The sequence below is a fragment of the Telopea speciosissima genome, chromosome 8 (assembly GCF_018873765.1).
Source record: "Telopea speciosissima isolate NSW1024214 ecotype Mountain lineage chromosome 8, Tspe_v1, whole genome shotgun sequence".
Classification (NCBI taxonomy): Eukaryota; Viridiplantae; Streptophyta; class Magnoliopsida; order Proteales; family Proteaceae; genus Telopea; species Telopea speciosissima.
Window position 1 is genome coordinate 55,432,444 of NC_057923.1, and position 20,046 is coordinate 55,452,489.

Here is a 20,046-nt window from a genome sequence, read left to right on the forward strand (position 1 = left end):
TGAACACACCAATGAGATACATCAGAATGGTTTCATACATAGAAAACAGCGAGGTTATTGCATATGAGAGAGAGAAAGGACAATGTTAGTGTACCTTCCTCCCCAATGGCTCAACGAACTTTTTCCTTGATAGATTTTATGGCATTCTAGTAATGTTGTTACTTGGACTTACTTCTAAGCTATTCTCACCCCCCCCCCCAACCCTTTTGCAAGTGGGGGTTGGAGGAATGCTATTTCCACTTCTTTTTGCTTGTAAAGCTTCTAATTAATTGTTAAATATTTTTCTACAATTAAATGCAATTTTTAATCTATTACTAACAAAAGTAGGAGTGAAGATAAACACCCAATTTCTCGTGGCCTTAAAATTGCCATGTATGTCACATAGGAAGTTGAGTATCACTAATTGTGAGAAAGATTATGGAGGAGAGAGTGTTCTCCATGTCTCAGGCGTTTCATGCATGAAGTTTTATAATAACAATTTGTCAATTCTCTTTTGGTTGAAACTTGGCATGTGAGTAGGGGACCCCAAGGTCCATTTCTTTATAAAATGATTGTATTTGCGTTTCTCAATAGACCAACAACTCAATTGATTTGTTTTTTTGTTTGATAGACAACTTGATTGAGTTCTTCCCATTCAATATCCCATTCTTGGCGTCTTTTCAGGTTTATTCAATTTGTCAAATGATGAATATTTGTATCGTAAATCTAGAGGGTGGTAGAACTTGCACAAATATTTAATTTTAGGACAAGAGATTGTTGTCAAGTTGTGTAGCATGTGCACCAGTGCAAGGGCCAATGAGAGTGCACACAGATGCATCAACATAGATATAATTTTTTTATTTCATGGGAGTTGGGCAGTACTTTCTCGTGTTCCTTTGTCTGGGTGTAAGAACCATGCAACCAAGTAGCATTTGTTTTCCCTCAATTTTAATTTGTAATGATGAATAGATGAGACTTCTCATAAGTATGAAACTAAAATTGAAAAATGTAATTATTAAATTAAAAATTAATTAATTGCAACATCAATCAAGGGAATATAATAAATGAGTCACAAATATTATTTTATTTTTACAAAAAAGAATTGTCAAACCAATCATGTGCATTGTGGTTTATTTATTTATTTAATTTTGATGCTAGGCCCCACGTTAATGGACAAACAAGGACAACTAAGGCTAGACAAGGAGGACCCATAGGACCACGCCCTTTTTTTTTTTATTTTGGTAAAACAAAAATCTATTGATTAAAACGTCTAGACGCGAGTATAAGAAGCATAAAAAAATAAAGGGAAACAGTTTTTTTGCGATCTCATGTGTCTATCTTTCTCCTCCTTACAACAAGGGGTTAGACCTGTTTTTTCATATGGGAATGCTGGTATAGGCCACATTCCTAAACGAAATTCTTTTTTTCGAAAAAAAAAAAAAAAGTGACAACAAGAAAGAGGAAGGGATAAGCACTAAAAAATTAAAGGGAAGCAGTTTTCTGGACGGAAGTGTGGCCTACACCAACACTCCCATGTGTCTATCTAGGCTTGGCAAAAGGTACGGTTTCGATAATACTGTACGGTACCAAAATAGGTATCCAATACCGATACCGTACTGTACCGTTTAAGAATCCTATTTTCAATACCGCAATCGTATCGCTAAGGTACGGTTTCAGTACGGTATAAAAATAGTATATATACAGTACGGTTTTGATATGGTATGAAAATGGTATATGTACAATACAAAAAAGGGTATAAATTTGATTTTTATAAACGGTATATATATAAAAACGGTATATAAACGGTATGCATACAGTATGAAAATGGTATGGTTTCATTTTTACATGTTTACATCCCAAAACGGTACAGTTACGATAAAACGGTATGGTTTTGGTACATACCGACGGTATGACCGTAAAAACCGTTATCGTACCATATCATGGTCAATACCGTTTGACCATACTGTATCATACCATTTTTGCAACGGTGCGATTTGATACGATTTTACACGGGCGATTTTAATTTTAGTATACGATTACGGTTCCAGATTGACATCCTTATGTCTATCTCCCTCCTTAAAATAAGGGGGTAGAGGTGTCTTTTCACATAGAAAAAAAAGAGATAGACTCAGATATAGAACTTTTTTCCAAAATTAAAACTCTAACATTGAACACCAAAAGAAGCCAAAGCATCTGCCACAAAGTTGCTTTCTCTTATTTTGTTTTGTTGGTAAAGATAAAATTGCCTTCCACAAGACCACATTCATTACTACACTATTATATTCCTATTACTATTTATAGCGATTTCCAATCGAAAAAATTGAGATCGTTCGAAAGCAATCCAAATCCCAATTCTAGGTTTTTAAACCGTGAACTAAATAGCTTGTACACGATCAAACAAGTATTAAGATGAAATCACGATCAATACCGATACAAATCAGCCGATATACTCAATCTACTTAACATCTTCTTTATGATCAGACAAATCAAAACCACTATGACTATTTCCTGCTCCTTCCCCCTTCCGCCACCCAAAAACAAAAAAACAAAAAACAAAAAAACAAAAAAAACAAAAAACAAAACCCTAAAGAAGGGGAAGTGACGTGGTGAGGTGAGAACAAAGCTGGTACCAACTCCACGATGTGAAAGTCAAAATGAAATTTGGTAAAACCATTTGGCACATTTTTAATTATCGAAATCTTTTGATTTCTTATTAGGCGGCCATTCCCATATTTCCACATTTCCATTAAAAAAAAGGAGAACCGCCTCCCGCGTAGATAGGTAACAAAATCTCACGTTAGCAGCGGTTTGTCTCTATCTATTGTCAACCTCAGTTATGACGTGGTTTTAAGTATCGGATACTGTATCGGGCTATCTATACCGATATCGGCTGACTCTAATATTGATACCTGGTTGATTCATGTATCCTCCGTATAGTACAGATCAGGGGTAAATTTATTAAAAAATTCTACAATTAAGAAAAAGTTGGAGCAAAATTGTTCAATACGGGTTGATCTGTGTCGATTCTGATCTAATATCATTCACTAAAATCATGATCTATGATAGGGGTGTCAAAACCTAGATCAAATCGATAAAATCGATCCAAAAAACGTGGATCGAACTAAACCAATCATTATCAGATTGGTTTTGGACTGGGGTATGATGGGATTGACTTGAAAATCGAGACGCACATAACTGGCCGATATCCCTATCAAAACCAAACCAATTGAATATGAGATTATAAAAATAGAAATTGAATTGTAACAATGCTACTACTGACCTCTTTGTTCGCCGCCAAAAAATTGTTGATCAATTAAGTGAATGACTTGATAGTTAATTAAATTGAATATTAATTATATTCTCTTTATAAATTATTCTTCTTCGTTCTCCATGACAACTTGAATACATCAAATCAATTTTCTTATTGCTAACGTTTACTTGTTTGACTTGAGAAAGAAGATCTAAAATACAATGATTTTATTGTATTTTAAAAATAAAAACAAGCTGATCTAAACCGATATCTAGAAGCCAAAATAAATCAAAACTGTATTTAATCAAAACCAAAACTGTCCAAAAACCGAAGTTCCATTTAGATTTCACTCATTCCCAAATTGAAATCAGATCAAAGGACTCTATGACCTTCTCCATCACAAAGCCCAATTAAAAATCTTCAACCCTAAATTAGAATCTTTTTAGTTCTAGATAGAACATTGCTGTCTATTAGGTGAAACTTTTGGGATTGGTGTGTGGTTTGTGTGATTGTACTTTTATAAAAAAAACATTAAAAAAAAAAAAAAAAAAAACATTGCTGTCTAATAAAATGTGGCACCCCATGGCACGGAGCATGATTATTGTTATTTATATATTTATTTTTAAATTCTGTTCTCCCATTCCATTGATAAGATAAAATAATTTTCATCCTAAGTTCAATTATCATATGATTAATACAAGAATATATTCATCTTATGGAATATATGATTGGATTAAGTATTTTACTATTGGGATTTGGGAAAGAGAATGCCACTTGGTCTGTGCCCTAACATAGGGGCACATGAAATGAACGCCATACCCCTTGAAACCCCAAAAATGATCAGGGGTGTAGTGATTATTTCGCACGCCCCTATGTCAAGGTGGAGGGGCAACGTGTCTTGCATGACCAGGTGGCATTCTTTCTCCTTTTAAAATTATATTGTATTTATTTTAGTTGGAAACAAGGTTTCTAAACATGGAATCAATGAATTGTGATCCGGGTATCGATGTCGGAATCGGTCCCAAAAAATCTTAGAATTGATCCTCAAAGAATCTAGGGTTTTAAGATCCGGCTCTTCTCCAGGGAGCTCAACGCCCAGGGAGTGCCCAGGAAGGCATCTAAGGGCTGGGCTATGCCGCACACATCCCAGTGAGTGCCCAATCAACCATCAGAATGTGTGTGGCACAGCCCAATGGCTGGATTCCCTCGGGCACTACCCGAAGAGGAGCTCGAGCTCAATACAACAATCGATTCTGTTCTGAGTCGACTGATTCACCGATACGATTCACAATTAAACGTGTATCGTATTGTTGAAGGGATGCCGAAATCCAATTACACACGCTACCTATCAGAAGAAATTAACTTTCCCAACCACTAAAAGTAAAACCGAGTGATAAAACGACTCTGTTTTGTGTCCAAACAATCCCTTAATCTTCGTTCTCTACTCTAGGGACAGAATCTCCGAATAGGCGAAGAAAATGTGTCCGTTGAGGCTGATTCTGATCTTCCTCTCCGCCACACTCGCTGGATTTTTCGTCTTGAGAAATCTCAAATCTAAACCTGAAACATCACTTTCCGACGAATCTGACTCTTCTTTCGAAGAATCATCAGCAGCAGCAGCAGCAGCAGCAGCAGAATCGCCTTCCATCCCTCTATCCACCGAGGTAGCAATAGCGATCTCTACACTACTACGCATTGGATTTGTATTCTTTGTAAATAGCGTTTTGATTTCTTCCTAAGGCTTCTGCGTTCCCTGGTTTACAGGTTTGTTCTGCTATTTGTTCCGGATTTTGGACTTTAGTTGATATGGCTAGTGGACGGTACCTTTGGAGGAATTTGGTGTCGTCAAAGCGTTCTGATTGATTGACCTGTTCTTGTTCTTCTCCTTCTTTTCCCCTTAATTCGTCGAAAATCCGGGGGTCAGGTCTGCCTGCGCCACAAATCCTGTTTTCCCTACCACGGTTCTGTCTGTCTCTGTGTTGTTTTCTTCTTACGTCACTGGAGAATTTTAGTATATGAATGTACTGGATTTTAGATGCACCAATCTCAGAATTACACGGTAACTTGTGTTGTGCAATGTGTTTCTTCTCTCTGTTAACATGTTTCTGTACATTCTCTCTTCCTTCCACCCTTTGGGCTTCATTCCACCCGTGAATGTCAAATTCTGAAACAAAAAAATGAGAAAAATCTGCTTTTGTTTAGTCAATTATGGCATTAATTGTCTTTCGCATGCTGACTGAAATAATTGCATCAAAGAAAGCCATCGGAATCCTGCTTTAGTAATTTACGTTACCCATGATGTTGTAATTTCTGTAGTTAATCATCGAAGTTCATGGATAGAATCGAAAATCATACAATGAATGCTGTTAGTAATTCCCTGAAGTCCACCATTTTTATGCTACATGAGAACTAATAGCCCGTTGACTGTTCCTTAGCTGTCTCCAATTGGTATCAGTTCCTCTGCCTTATTTCTTGAGTTCTTTGCAACCCCTTCCCTTCTGTGTCTAGCATTCTACTAGTCCTCTTAAGTTCCAGGATTGACTCACTTCAGTTCTTTCTCCAGTATATAGCTCTCTGCCCTTAAGGTTAGGTATAAGCTTCACAGTGAAGCCCTGCAATTTTACTATGGTCAATAGAATACAGAGCTGAATGGGGTTTGGCTATTGAATGGGTTTATAAGATATTTGTTGAATGTTATGGTACTGAAGTCTTTCAAGCTTTTACTAATATTATCCTCAATGCTTTCTTCCCCTAAGATGTGCTGATCAATTGAAACTTGAGGAAGATATTTGTTTCCCACTGACCAGTCATAGGAGATGAAGCCGAAGTAGGAAGATCAAATTTGGGCACTGTGTGTCCTTAAGAATCAGTGGTTCCACTCAGCCAGAACCCTTCAACCAATGGGTTTTCTTATGCCTAAAATCTGCTCTATTGCTTTACCTCCTTTCGAACTCCAATTGCAGTTCATTTCTAATTGCTTTAGCACGGTACCTTAATCACATCTTTTGTTTGATTAACCAATTTGCTTCTATTTCCTTTAAACCCATAGCTTCTGCTGCCCTGTGAGCTTAAAATCCTTTGGGGTTCTACATCAATGAATTTGAAGTAAAGTCTTGGTTTATTTTTTGCTGGCTCTTCTTGAAAGAATAAACAACAATTTATTGCTTTGCCCTCGTATGGGAAATGGATCAAAGTGTGAATTGGCACCTAAATGCTGTTTACTGAATTAAACTCCACAAGATAAAACTTGACTTAGATGAATATGTATTACCTGCCTTATCTTACTCCTTAACAAGATCAACCTGTGAAACTGATATATTTACCTACACACAGTTGAAAGGCATGTGCATGTCCATTCATAGCATCCCAATTTCTCAATTTATTGTCTCTGGTTAAAGAGTTGCACAAATTACATGTTTTTCAACTGTCTCAGCTGTCAGCTGTCCTAGATATAAATTAAGAAAATTGAGTACCATTATTGCTAATTTAGTACTTGCTTGGGTCAGGTTCTAGTTTCTGCCTTTCAAGTATTCTTTGTTCAGTATTTGATTTAAATTTTTAATACCCCCCCCCTAATAATGTGAGTAAGAAAGTTGAATAGTGTAATGTTTGGTGTATGTGCTAGCTGAACTTTTAATTTCACTACACTTATTCATAAACTTTAAGGCAAGAAATGGATTGACCTACTTTGTTTCACTACTGGGATTTGCAACTTTGGCCATAGCTGAACATGGCAGTGGAAGCACTTGGGGTTATAGAAGGGGCATTTGAATCTGAGGGCAAACTGAACTGATTTGGCATGTGCAACTAGGTTAATGCCTCTTAGAAACAATAGTAAAGAAATAGAGTTTCCTGACCAAATTAACATTTTAAGTCAAATAGAAGGGGCAATTCAATCTGAGGGCAGGAATGGTAATCCTTGCTTTCTGACCACCTGCAAATCTTATTTCTCAAGGATCACTTACTGCATGCCTGGATCCTGTGCCACCCGTGCTCTTAGTGACAGCTTGAAGCTCAAACTTCATCTGATCCTTGATGCATTTTATTGTTCTGGAGCTGCTATACATAAACCATTAGAGTTTGTAACACCATCATTGATACAACCCATTACAGAACCGCACAACTGCCTTCCTTTGATATTGTTCTAACCCCAAAACCTGAACCAACACCCCTTCCCCCCCCCCCCCCCACCCCCCACCAAAGGGGGAAAAACATTGCCATTAATGATAATGATTTTAGAGCATTTTTGTGTTTGATGAATTCCAAAGACCATTTCCTTGAGAAGCATTAATGCCATCAGGTAAACCATTGTTGAAAAACAAAAACATTTCCATCTTATCTTTGCTTAGAATCAGTTGTGATTGTGAGAGTCCAAACAGCAGGGAATCACCATAAGTCATGTTTTGGCGCTATTGTCACTACTACCACCAGTTGAACTGACCTTGGAATTCAAGAACAACGAAATAGAAGTTCCATTTTCTCTTATTTCCACCAGGACAGTTTGGTGGTTACCTTAAATATATTGGATTTGGTATTTCTCAACTTAGGCTAGGGTAGTAGTCTGACATAACCTGTGCAATAGCTAACAGCCTCTTCTAACAACTTCTAACAAACAGATTCCTTTTTCCCTAGGGATAGTTTGTTTGACGGACTTAGGTGGGGTGGGAAAGTGCTGATATGGTACTTCAAATTCCCACCCGAACCTTGTTTGGCTAACCTAGGGTGGTGAACTTACAAAAGCTTAGGGATAACATTAAATACTTTATCTATTGATGTGACACTTGAAAACCCAATTCCTATCTTATCCAAAGTCCCACCCACCTTTGTTCCCCAACCCACTACATTGTGGGACCCAGTCTCACAATATTCCCACCCCATCCTCCCGTCAAACAAACGGCCCCTAAGGTTTGGGTTATTGCCATGTGACTTGATAACACTTACTGCAGATATATTATAATTAAGACAGTGATCATTAGACTTATAGAAACATGAAAATTTGGGGGGGAGGGAGAGAATTATTTCATTGAAAGTTTATGGAAATTAGGTACAACTGAGGATTCATTTGCTATGTATATTATAGTGGTTGGAGATTATTGCGCCCCCCTCCCCCATTGGGTCACCTGATCAACTCAAATGGCTGGGTGAAAAGGTTTTGCAGGAGTACTTATGCATGCAACACATGTAATGGATTAGTTTAATTATTAAAAAAAAGGGAAAAAGAATGCTGCCTGGTCACGTTGCTCGTGCCTAGACAAAGGAGCAAAAAGAAATTATCGCCCCACCCCTGTGAAATAAAAACTTCCATCAATATTGATGCCTCTGTACACCCGCTCTCATTGGCCCTCACCCTGATGCAGGGACCACGCGACCAGAGATCTCTTGCCCTTAAAAAAATATTCTTTGATACTTTTTCTATTTATGCTCCATGGGATTGTTAGGTTAAGTCATACGAAAGTCATATCTGTGGTGAAGTGATCATTATTGTTTTACAATACCCTACATTACCTTAATGTGAGAGGCAACCACCGGTCTTATTTTTGCCATTTACAAGGGGAGGAGGGGTAGTTATGGCAACAAAATAAACATGTGATTGGCTCAGAGGTGTACGTTCACCTGCACGTACGTGCAGAGGATCCATTCTCATAGTAATTATCGTTAATAGTTACCCTACCTCGTCGTTGTTGACTCGACCCACTTGTTTGTTCTTCTCAAGCTCCAAATATAATCACCGATGAGAGCCAATTTTTGGCTCTTTTTGGTTGCAAGGGAAATGGGGAAAGGGAAGTGAAGGGAAAGATTTGTATTTTCTATGAAAATATATTTCATTTCCCAAGAAAATATTTACATTTCCTTTGCAACCAAATTTTTTTAAAACAAAGTACTTTTCCTGTAAAATATATTTCACTTTCTTGGAAGACATTTGCATTTCCCTTGCAACCAAATGGAGTCTTCTATGACAATGGTTTTGGACAATGATGAAGCTCAAAGAATATAGTCAAAAGTCAGAGTGGAAGGAACGAAATAAGAAGGCTAACTCTCAAATAAAATTACTTCCCCCAAATTTATTGATAAACCAATTAAGCTCTCCATGATTTCCCAAATCCCATCCATTTATTAAGATAAGGAAATAGAGAAAGTGCAACGCTTCACTATTTGTCATATGACGATACATGGATTAGTTCATGTGATAGAAGACTAGGTAAGCATCTCATTGGTACAATTTCAACTTAAAATGAGTAAAGGAAGTAGCTAAAATTACAGAAGATGCCATTTTGTATTTTAAATTCATTTCCATTTGATTGCATTTTGATAATTTTAGTAAAACTTTGAATCAGAGTTTGAGAAAAAACTTTCCTAGCTACTTCGGAATAAAATTTGATCATTGAGATGGTCCTCCATCACATGGACTAACCCGTATATTGCCAAATGGCAAATAATGAAGTGACAGCCAGAAGGACCTTTCTTTTATTAAAATCTTTAGATTCTGACTCAAGAAAAAAGGGAGAAAGTTTTCCTCCACCCATGCAAGATAGTTCACAAATCCCTATAGGGTTTTGGAATGTTCCCAAAATACTCTCTCGATGCCCTTTCCCGCGTCCTCCCATTCATTGTGAGTAGAGGAAAACTCAGTCCAATTAAAAAAACAACTAAATATACCCTCGTGAATGCGGTCACGCGACCCGAAGGACCTAAGGACAACCAAGGCAGGAGCACTGTAAACAAAAACCCGTTTAAAACTCTGTTCCCTTTTTTTTTGGCGTTTTTTAAACACATTTTGCCGCGTGTATGCCTCTCAAACGAATGGAAGAAAACACATACTTTATCTTCCTAAACGCGTTCGTGTTTGTTTGAAACTAAAAAAATGTCACATGTATTAGAGTATATACCGATAAGGGAGCATAAGACTCCTACTTTATGTGAGATGTATCGTAATTAATATATAACTATATGGAATCAATTGCTTATGCTGAAACAATTCCCTATGCAAAACATGAGTTCAATTCTCCTTGGGGCTTAACTATCAAAAAAAAAATCCCTGTGCAGGAACTACAATTTGGTCCCATTTTTTTTTAAAATCTACATGCTAAAATCCATATTGTCCGTCTTTGTTTTTTAACCAATTTTTTACCTTACCACTCAAAGTTTTGTGCCATTTAAAACCAGTAATATCCAATTCCATTTTTGTTATTAATTACCATTTTTGCTAACTAGGGGTAGGAGGCGCATGACTCCTTAGGAGCATTCCATTTAACGCTCTGGGCACGTTCCATTAGATGTAGCTTGCAAGGTTGAGTCGTTCAAGAGAATGGAAGAGGTGGAGCCTTCCAAGTGATAAACTTTTCCAAGGAGATGGTGAATTCAAGAAGGTGGAGTCTTCCAAGTAAGTGGAAGAGTGGAGTGTTCAACAAGATTGTGTCTTCCAAGAGACACTCTGGAAGTAAGGGTGTCAATTGGTCCGATTCCTTAATGGGTTTGGCCCTTAGAGGTAAGGACCAGAACTGGACCAATAAGCTAATCGGTTCCAAACCTGGGATCCATGACCATTAACTACTAGGTGAGCCAGTTCCGATTCCTAATCGGTTCCAAGCAGTCCAAAAAAAAAAAAAAAAATCTCTAACACATACCACATATACTCAATAATATTATAATAAGACACTAATTTCAATCACATAAGATATACAACTTACCATCATTTGTTTATTAAATAACAGAACTAGTCCATATTCCATAGTACCTCTTGTTTTATATTTAATTAATAAGTAGCAACATCACCACCCTCATAAATTAGGATTATTCTAAGGCATGTTCTTAAGTTAGAATTCTCAAATGGATCTTTAAATTATGAGTCGATCTTTGGTAAATAGTATATGTGGCAAGGTGTACCAATCAAAAATTGAAAAACTAAAAAAAAAAAATTAATAATAATTAAAGATTTGACCTTAGCTTTCAAGACCTTAAGTCTTAATAATTATATCTTTACCAAAAAAGAAAAGTTTTAAGAATTATATTTAATTGGCTCTTTATTTAATTAATGGAATTGGTGCTAATTGTAATTATCCATTAGTAATTAAATAAAGTAGCTAATTAATACTTTCCCTATTAGATTCTGCTTCTTCCCCTTTTAGAAGCATTTTGAGTTTAAACAGAACTGCCAAACTGAGAGAAAGAGAGAGAGACAGACTCTCACTAGGATTAAAGTAATCCATCCAAGGTTTAATTAAAACCCTAGATCTATAAAAGGATCAGAAAACGCAGGAGGGGGGCAGTGCTCCACATTTTTGCCTGGCCCCCTCTTCTGCGTTTTGGTCTCTCTGTCCCTCTTTGAGATCTCTTCTTCTTCTTCTAGTTTCTCTCATCTATGTCTGAGAGTTAGGGTTTGTCAAACCCTAGATCTGTGCTGAAGAATTTGAGAGCATCTGGGATTGGCTTGAAGAACCTTGGTAGCATCATTGGAGGTTCAGATCTGTTTGCTTGGAGCGCTCACTAGAGGAAGAACCACTGTCTATTGAAGGAGCAACACTTGAGGCTCACCAGGTTAGCAGTTCTTTGTTAATTCCTTCAATTTATTGATTATTAATATTTATAGGATACGAAAGAAACTCGAATCGATTTAATTCCGCTGCGCATTCGAGTATGGGATGGATCCCTCTTGCCATGTGATAGACTAGAGATGAATTTCTCCGTCCCTATTGTGATAATTAATTTTATGGGGCGCAATAGGGAAGGAGAAACCCTAATAGGGATGCACCAGGGTTTTCATGGGCGACCATGGGACACCCTAAAATTTAATGGGACACACATAGGACACCATGGGATAACCCAGGACATGCAAAACCCTAATTTTGTAGTATATTGGTTTCCCTAGGGAACCATGACTTGATCCCTGGACTGTAGTTTGGCCTACAGTGTGGTATCAAAGCCCCCTTTTTTACCCATGAATATTGAATAATTAATGAATTAATATGATTGTCATAAGTGGGATGCAAGTTGCACATGGGTGGTTAAATTGATGGTTGTTATAACAACCTTCCCATGTGCACATGGGTAGTTACAAGGTTGTTAGTGTAACAACCTACCCATGTATGATGGATTTGATTATTGATTTATTTATTCTAATTATTGAAGCATGTATCCTAATAGATGATTATTATTATTTTTTTTTAATTTTAATCATGTGTGGGGAAAGGGGGAGCGCACGCTGCCAAGCCTCTGCGCACACCCCTTCCCCTTTTTCCCTGCCCATTTGCGTATTTTCTATTTTAATGGGCTGTTGCCTACGGTGCCAGGTAAGGGTGTCAATTGTGCACCAAAACTTGAAATTGGATCGAAACCGACCCATCCAATAGCTTATTGGGCCGATTCTAAATCTATCGATAAGTTATTAGTCTAATTCTGGATTTGCCAATTAAGTTATTGGTCTCCCAATGGTTCCATTACCAATAGACCAACTAGGCATAGGGGTGCACAACACATCTTGTTGCACGGTACCACAACTTGCCACGTGGATGAGCTCCCCTTTGGATGGCTTGAATCGAATTGAAAATCTGGATTTCAAAATCCAAAAATCCTCCTATACATCGCATGTGCACGACACTCAACAATGTGGTTAATACCTTGATTAGGAAAGTCTTATCAGTGGAGTGTTTGACAATTTGACCATTATAAAATATAAACTGCATGATTAATCAATCTTTGTAACAAAGAGATCATGTGTTCTTCACTTCTTCCCCCCAAGATGAATAAGTTTCCATTTACAAAAAAAGAAAAAAAAAAAAAAGAGCTAGGCTTTGTTCGCTTTTCAAATCGTTGAAATGGTGTCAGGGCAGTTTTGTAGGGCGATTTGGATTTGTTGAGTGGGCCCGGGGTCATTAAAAAATACTGAAACACCCTAAAGCATGGTGTTGGTCTATTTACAATCGTTTACCAAAAAAAAAGGGCAAAAAAAGGGCTTGACGACAACCCTTTTGAATATTTCTCCGCCTCTAGGGGTATTAGACAAGGTTGTCCTCTTAGCCCCTACCTTTTCCTGGTGGCCATGGAGGTGCTATCCCGACTTTTGTCCACTTACTTAGATTTAAATTTGTTTAAAGGGATAAAAATTTCTAGATCGGCTCCGAAAATTTCCCACCTTTTATTTGCTGATGATCTCTTTATTTTTTGTCGTGTTTCCTCTGAAGACCTGATGACTATCAAAGTCGTTCTAGATCTCTTTTCTAACTTGTCTGGCCAACAAATTAATCTCTCAAAGAGCAGTATCCATTTTAGTAAAAATGTTTCTCTTGATTCCAAAAGGGTCCTTTGCTCTTTGATAGGAATCAAGGAAATGAAAATGGATTCCAATTATCTGGGCACTAATCTGTTTCATGGCAGGTCTAAGGTTAAGGAATTAGATGGTGTTATTGATCGAATGCAGGGTAAACTTGCTTCTTGGAAGATATCCTGTCACGCCCCTATTCCTGATAAGGAATATAATACAATATAAAGGGTGACTAGGACGAAGCGTGTCATCCTACTAAGCTGTCCGGATCACTGACACAGTGTCCCAACGCACAGTCATAACCAATATTAACACAATATAATATCAGAATGCGGAAAAATAGAATATTACATTCCAAAGATCAGTAGTATTGCGGAAGCATATAAAATCAAATAGTTACAAGATGTTCAAAGGCTAAATGATAAAGTATTGTAGTTAAATACATTTCCCATGACCATCTAATAACTATCAATAGGGTATAACAGTAAATGTTTATACATGGGCCTAAGCCCCAAAAGTAATCAAAAAGGGATCACGTCCCAAGTATCCTCACGGCCTGTAGGCGCAATCGTCGCAAGGACATCCGTCGCCATGTTCCTCTAATACAGCTTCCGACTCCTCCGTACCAATGTCATCATAGCCCGAGGACTGGACCTCGAGTTCCGTGAGGTACCCGCCATCTGCATCATAATCTAAAAAGTGTATACACGAGGGGGTTAGCTCCACTGAGCCAGTGAGGGGATGGGGATGCACAAACACGCAATTCACATAGTCCCATGATGCATACACATGTTAATTCTATTTTTCCACCTATCACACAACTAAGTCAGAGGTATATGTTACTGTGACAACTTGGGAGACACTGTGGGCCACTTAACTTATCGCCACAATGAAACCTCAATTGTCACCAGGAGGCCTACGTCGGTCGAAGCCTCCAAGACCACCCAGTGGCAAACCCCGATAACCATTACTACCATGACTGGCTCTCTCTCACCTCTACAGAATTCGAAGTTCTGGTTACCCAACACCTAAACCCCTGTTGGTAAGGGTCGTAGCATAAGGGTGCCAAGTCCTAGCCGCAGATATACTACATGCAAGTCCTATCATCCCGAAAGGTATTCCGGGTGCATAAACGTCTCATACCATCTCGCACCTGGGTACCAGCATGGCACGGCACATACAGTTCAATATGGCATTCAATCAAAAGTATTATATATATATTCCGGGGTTTCGGCATCGGCATTCACCGACACCGTAACCCAATAAGAAATGGAAAGCAACCACAACATCATCATATCAATCATTTAATAAAGTATGCAAAATGCACAAACATGATTAATAAATTATACTAATAGCATGATACGTTATGCAATATTAATAACAAGCCCAAACAAACCAAACCCACTCACGATATAAGTTATATTTCGAAGTTATGAGTTGTCACTGCGATTAAGTAACACGTCACAAGATGAGAATTTTAAACCTACATAAAGAGTGAGGAAAGGGTTAAATATGTAAAGGAGAAGATCCCCAAAAAGGTATCCCACAAATCTTTTAGGTATAAGATTTTTAGAGGCAGGGTGATTTTATGGGTGGTTTTATGCCCAACACCTAAAACCGCATGTAAAACCTAGCAAACCAGGGGCTCAGGAAAGTCTCTGTCAGGTGCGGTTTTATGTGTGATTTTTCTCAGAGCATGAAATCGCACATAAAACCTCTCTAACCAGGGGCTTATTCAGGGGGTGGTTTCAAAGGTGGTTTCTCGTAGGTCTTGAAACCGCAGGTAAAATTGCAAGTCACCAAATCCCAAAATCAAAGGGTTATTCACCAAGACTTCCATTTTCAAGTGATTTGAAGGCAAGGGAACACCAAGGAAGCTTCCTCCTTGGCCCATTAGGGTCCTAAGACCTCATTAGGTCCATGTATCCCAAAGGATTCAAGAGGGAAAAGCAAAGAGAACCTAATTTAGGGCATAATAGGGTAGAAACCCTAAGTCTTTCAATTGGAATGGGGTTGTGAGCTTTAGGGCTAGCCATGGAGTGAAATAACTCCACAATAACCAAAGTCAGGAGTTTCAATCGATCTTTGGGTTCCAAGATAAACCTTAGATCAAGGTTCTCCCATTTTCCAAACCCCAACCCCAAAATAGAAGAAGGGAGAAGGCTTTAATGGCTTATCTACCCCAAAGAAGTGGTGCTCCACGTTGAGGGCTCCAAGAAGTGAGATCTTCAAGCCTCCAATCAAGCCCCTCCACATTTCTTCCTCTCTTTCTCCTTCCTCTTTCTTTACTCCACGTTCTAGGTTAGATGAGAATAGTAATGAGAAATAAATGCCCTTAAGTCTATTTAAGGTAAGTGATACTTTAGGGTCCATTTGGTTGGGTACCAATAGGATAAAATCCATTTTTAGGTTCAACAAGTCAAATGGGTCAAGTAGGTTGAATGGGTCGATCCAAGTTAAATGGGTCATTAAGCTAAATGGGTTATTTAAGCCAAATGGGTTATTTCCATTGGTTCTAAATAGGAATGAAGATTATTAAGGATGGGGTTCACGTAATATGGGACCACAAGGCCTTCACACGCTTCCCAAGGCAAGTGGGACCCATAAACAAAATATTTCCTACCCAATTAAAATAGCCTGGGTGGTTCAAACCTCGCCCCGCACTTCGAGGACATCAAACGGAAGGGTAAGTAAATAAAATTAAGGGTTAGAACTTACTTCTTCTTTGTCATGGTTTGTCACCCATGACCCCGAACAGTCTCGCCACAGCAATGCCAAGTTCATCACTGAACGAAGTGTCCAATTGAGGCGACGGTCCAGGATGCTCTCTCCTAAACTCTTCGCTTCCCAGGATGATACTTGGAGGATAGTCAACAAAGTCGTCGTCAACGAATTTCCCCCACTGCCGGTTAAGGAATCTTTCCTCCACAGGTATACCCGTACTGCGGTCAATGATTTTATAGCTGGGTTTGACCATCATGGAGAACAGGTCATCAGCATACATGGCAGCGGTATCTACACGTCATAAGGAAGAAATAATAATTAATTATATCCCAGGGTGCGGGTATAACATATCCAATTTATCTTTCGCTGGACGAGGGGTGCTTATAAAAGCTGTGTTGGCATCATCTCCATCCTATTTGATGAATTTCTTTAAATTTCCTTTAAGGATTTGTCACAAGATTGACTCTCTTTGTGCTAATTTCTGGTTGGGTCGTAAGTCTGGTGCGCAGAAGCGAAAACTCTCACTTATTTCTTGGGAGCTTATGTGTGTCCCCAAATCTAAGGGAGAACTTGGGTTTTGTAAGGCTGAGGTCCATAATAAGGCCTTACTGTTGAAACTTGGCTGGCGTCTGATTACAGAACCTGAGTCTTTGTGGAGCCGAGTGCTTAAAGCCAAATACTTTTCCAACGTGTCCTTATTCGACCCTGCTACCAGGAACAGGAAGGGATCTTGGACCTGGAATAGCATAACTACGATCCTTCCAATTCTGGAACAAATGGTAATCAAGAAGATTGGTAATGGTAATTCAACATTCTTTTTGTATGATAGATGGATTCCCCCCTTGTCAGGTAATCTCTCTTTTTCTCTCTCATCGACACCGACCAGATTGGATAGACAACTCCGGGTTAACTCCTTCCTTATTGGCGATGAATGGAACCTTAGTCACCTTAGCTCATATATTCCTCCCGCCATTGTTTCCCATATTCAATATCTTACTACCTCTAATTTAGAGGATAAGTGGTGGTGCCTAAAAGCAAAAAATGATATTCCTACCACTAAAATTGCTGCAAAATTTCTTAGATCTGTTAAAGTTAGATGCTCTTCTATTGAACTTAATTGGTGGAAATTCTTTTGGAAACTTCCAATTCATCCGAAATTTAAGATCTTCTTCTAGCGTTTGCTAAATGCAGGAATTCCTACTAAGGCTACTCTCTCAAAATGGGTCCAGCTTGACCCCTCATGTGCTCTATGTGGAACTGGTGCTGAATCTCCAAGGCACCTGTTTATTTCCTGTGACTGGGTCAAACGCATCTGGACTGTAGGACCGTTGGGATTAAGAACGGAAGCTTTGGGGTTTGATTGCCTTATGAATTTCTCTTTGTTCTTTTTCTCTATCCTCAGGCCAAATAAACAATTAGCTTCCTGGGTATTTGCTGTTATTTTGACTACCTATTATTTTATTTGGATGGTAAGGAATCATGTCATCTATAGGGCACAAACACCCAATCCCGCTTGGGTACTGGAATGTACACAGAAATGGATCGTTGATCAGAATTTGCACCCCCCTGTGAATTCCATTAGTGTAACACATAATTTTGACCATCTTTATATTAATTCCTATGATTTTAAGTTACCAATGCTCAATTTCAATGTTCTGATATGTGCAGGATACCACGCCACGGGGGTAACTGTAGCAGGGTGGTGCTATTTCTTTTTGGTAGATGGCAGACTTAAGTTTTTTGACACAGGTTCACTGCAACCTGCTGACGAATTAATGGCAATTCTTTTTGCGATCCGTAAAGGTATCGACCATGTTGCCAGTATTGGGTTGAAGATTAAGGCGATTTGGAGTAACAACAGCTGGATTGCCGAGTCGTTTCCATCTCCTACCAAATGCTTATGGCCATGGACTTTGTTTATAGATTGTTTATATATAGCTGATCGTACCCAGGATATAACCTTTGAAAAGGATGGGAACAAGTTATGTATAATATTAGCTACAAACTTAGCGAAAAACGCTGTATCCTTCTAGTTTTTATTTAGTTTGTTTGCTTATCAAAAAAAAAAAAAAAGGGGGAAATTTCACGAACACCCCCTCTAAGTATTCAATGTATCACGGACTTGCCAAACTTAGTCAAAATGGCAACCTTCCCCCTCACGTTAAGCATAGTTAGCATCTAAAGTTAAAATGTCCATTTTACCCCTTTAATAATTTAATAAAAAACTCTTATAATTCCATCATCTTCCCTATTAACATTTTTTTTAATCAAATAAGTGGGACCCACCTACTGTTTATTCTTCCTCTTCTTCTTCTCGTTTTCAGCTGAGACTCATCCGTCACCACCACCACCTGTACAACGACCAGCCCCCTTTGCGAACCCCAACATCCGCAATAATCTACCGCTGCAATCGCCACCCAGACCTACACCCCTTTCAACCCCACCCCATCCATGCCCTCAGTTCTGCAACCCTCGCTCATTATACCCTCTGTTTCGCAAACGTATCCTAGAGGATGTGAATAGTGATTCAAATCTCATAAACACTATATTTCCTCAAATGGAAACGAATCATGGCAATAAACGAAACCCCTTTGTTAACATTACTATCGTTCTTTTTTTTCCCACCATGCTCCCCTGTCTCACCATGCCGAAAGCCCCCAATTCCTTCTCTTGTAATGTGGATGGGTGCTAAAAATTTTGTATTCTAGAATGAATCTGGAGATAGATAATACATACATAAAGAAAGGGAGATGGTTTTGAGAGGGCTTTTGGTTTATAGGAAATTTTGTCCAGAATTACTTCTTGTTATTGTTAAATGCTTCCTCTGCTGCTGAGTCATTTCAGTTAAAGGACGGACATCCTCATATAATGTTAAATCTTGGAATTTAATTAATTGGAATGAGTCAGCTGGTGAAGAGCCATTCAAAAATGCAAAGTATTTTTGGGCAAAGATCAATGGCCTCTCTTGTGACAATTTTCTACTACATTGATGAAATTTACTGCATGCACCTCTTGATATTGATGATCCGGTTCTGTTGTTGGATTTAATTATTTCCTGATGAAGTTGACATTAAAAAAAATAGAGATTCCCATGGGTTCGGAACATACTTGAACAGATCTGGGAATGCAGCAGAATAGATCAAGAACCAGCCTTTGATTATAACATACAAACTACAACTATCTTCGAATATCTTGAAAGGTTTCTCCTTGAAGAAGAAGTCTACACCACAAATCCTTAGGAAGAGATAGAATCCCAAGAGCACACAATTATTTGGAGAGTAGGGATTACTTGGTTGCCAATGTTATGAAGGACTTAGGGTAAGAGCATCTATTTATAGCCAAAACCCTAAATTCTCCTTTGTAGTCTTCCACTCAAACAAGGAAAGGGGGAGAGGGAGTCCAGGGAGTTCCCCCTGCTCGCGGGTTGGGTCAGGCAGTCCCCCCCTTGCTCGCAGGTTGAGTCAGGCTGCCTCTCATAAGCACCATGGATCGGGTTGGGTCAAGCCACCCCCCATGAGCGCCATGGATCGGATCCAAGACCCGGATCGACAAAGAGGGAAGCACTCTAGGCTTATTATTGGGGTAAAGAACTTATTGGTGATTCTCTCTTCTTCTTCAACTGGCCAGTTCCGTGCTCTAGATGGGGGTGATGCAGAGACTAGGGTAAACCTGATCAACTCAAATGGCTGGGACAGACTTAGGGTAAACCTTGGCAGGCCAGGCCTGGGTCTAGAGTTTGATAGGCCCTGGCAGTGCAGGGCAGGGCTGGGCTTTGGAACAGTTTAAGATCCGGGCTAGGGTTTAGGGCAAGCCTGCCCATCCCGGCCCGTTGACA

At 38.8% G+C, this 20,046-nt stretch overlaps 1 protein-coding gene across 2 annotated transcripts; it reads left to right on the forward strand.

The window, feature by feature from the left end:
- Positions 1–4,624: 4,624 nt before the first annotated feature.
- LOC122671774 lies at positions 4,625–5,357 on the forward strand. Of its 2 annotated transcripts, none has more exons than XM_043869202.1 (2): positions 4,625–4,893; positions 4,970–5,357. In XM_043869202.1, the coding sequence occupies exons 1-2, from the start codon at positions 4,708–4,710 to the stop codon at positions 5,090–5,092; spliced, it is 309 nt and encodes a 102-aa protein (XP_043725137.1). In that variant the 5' UTR covers positions 4,625–4,707; the 3' UTR covers positions 5,093–5,357. The 2 variants fall into 2 exon arrangements, with proteins under 2 accessions (XP_043725137.1, XP_043725138.1); XM_043869203.1 differs by having other exon boundaries at positions 4,628–4,893; positions 4,994–5,357.
- Positions 5,358–20,046: the final 14,689 nt, after the last annotated feature.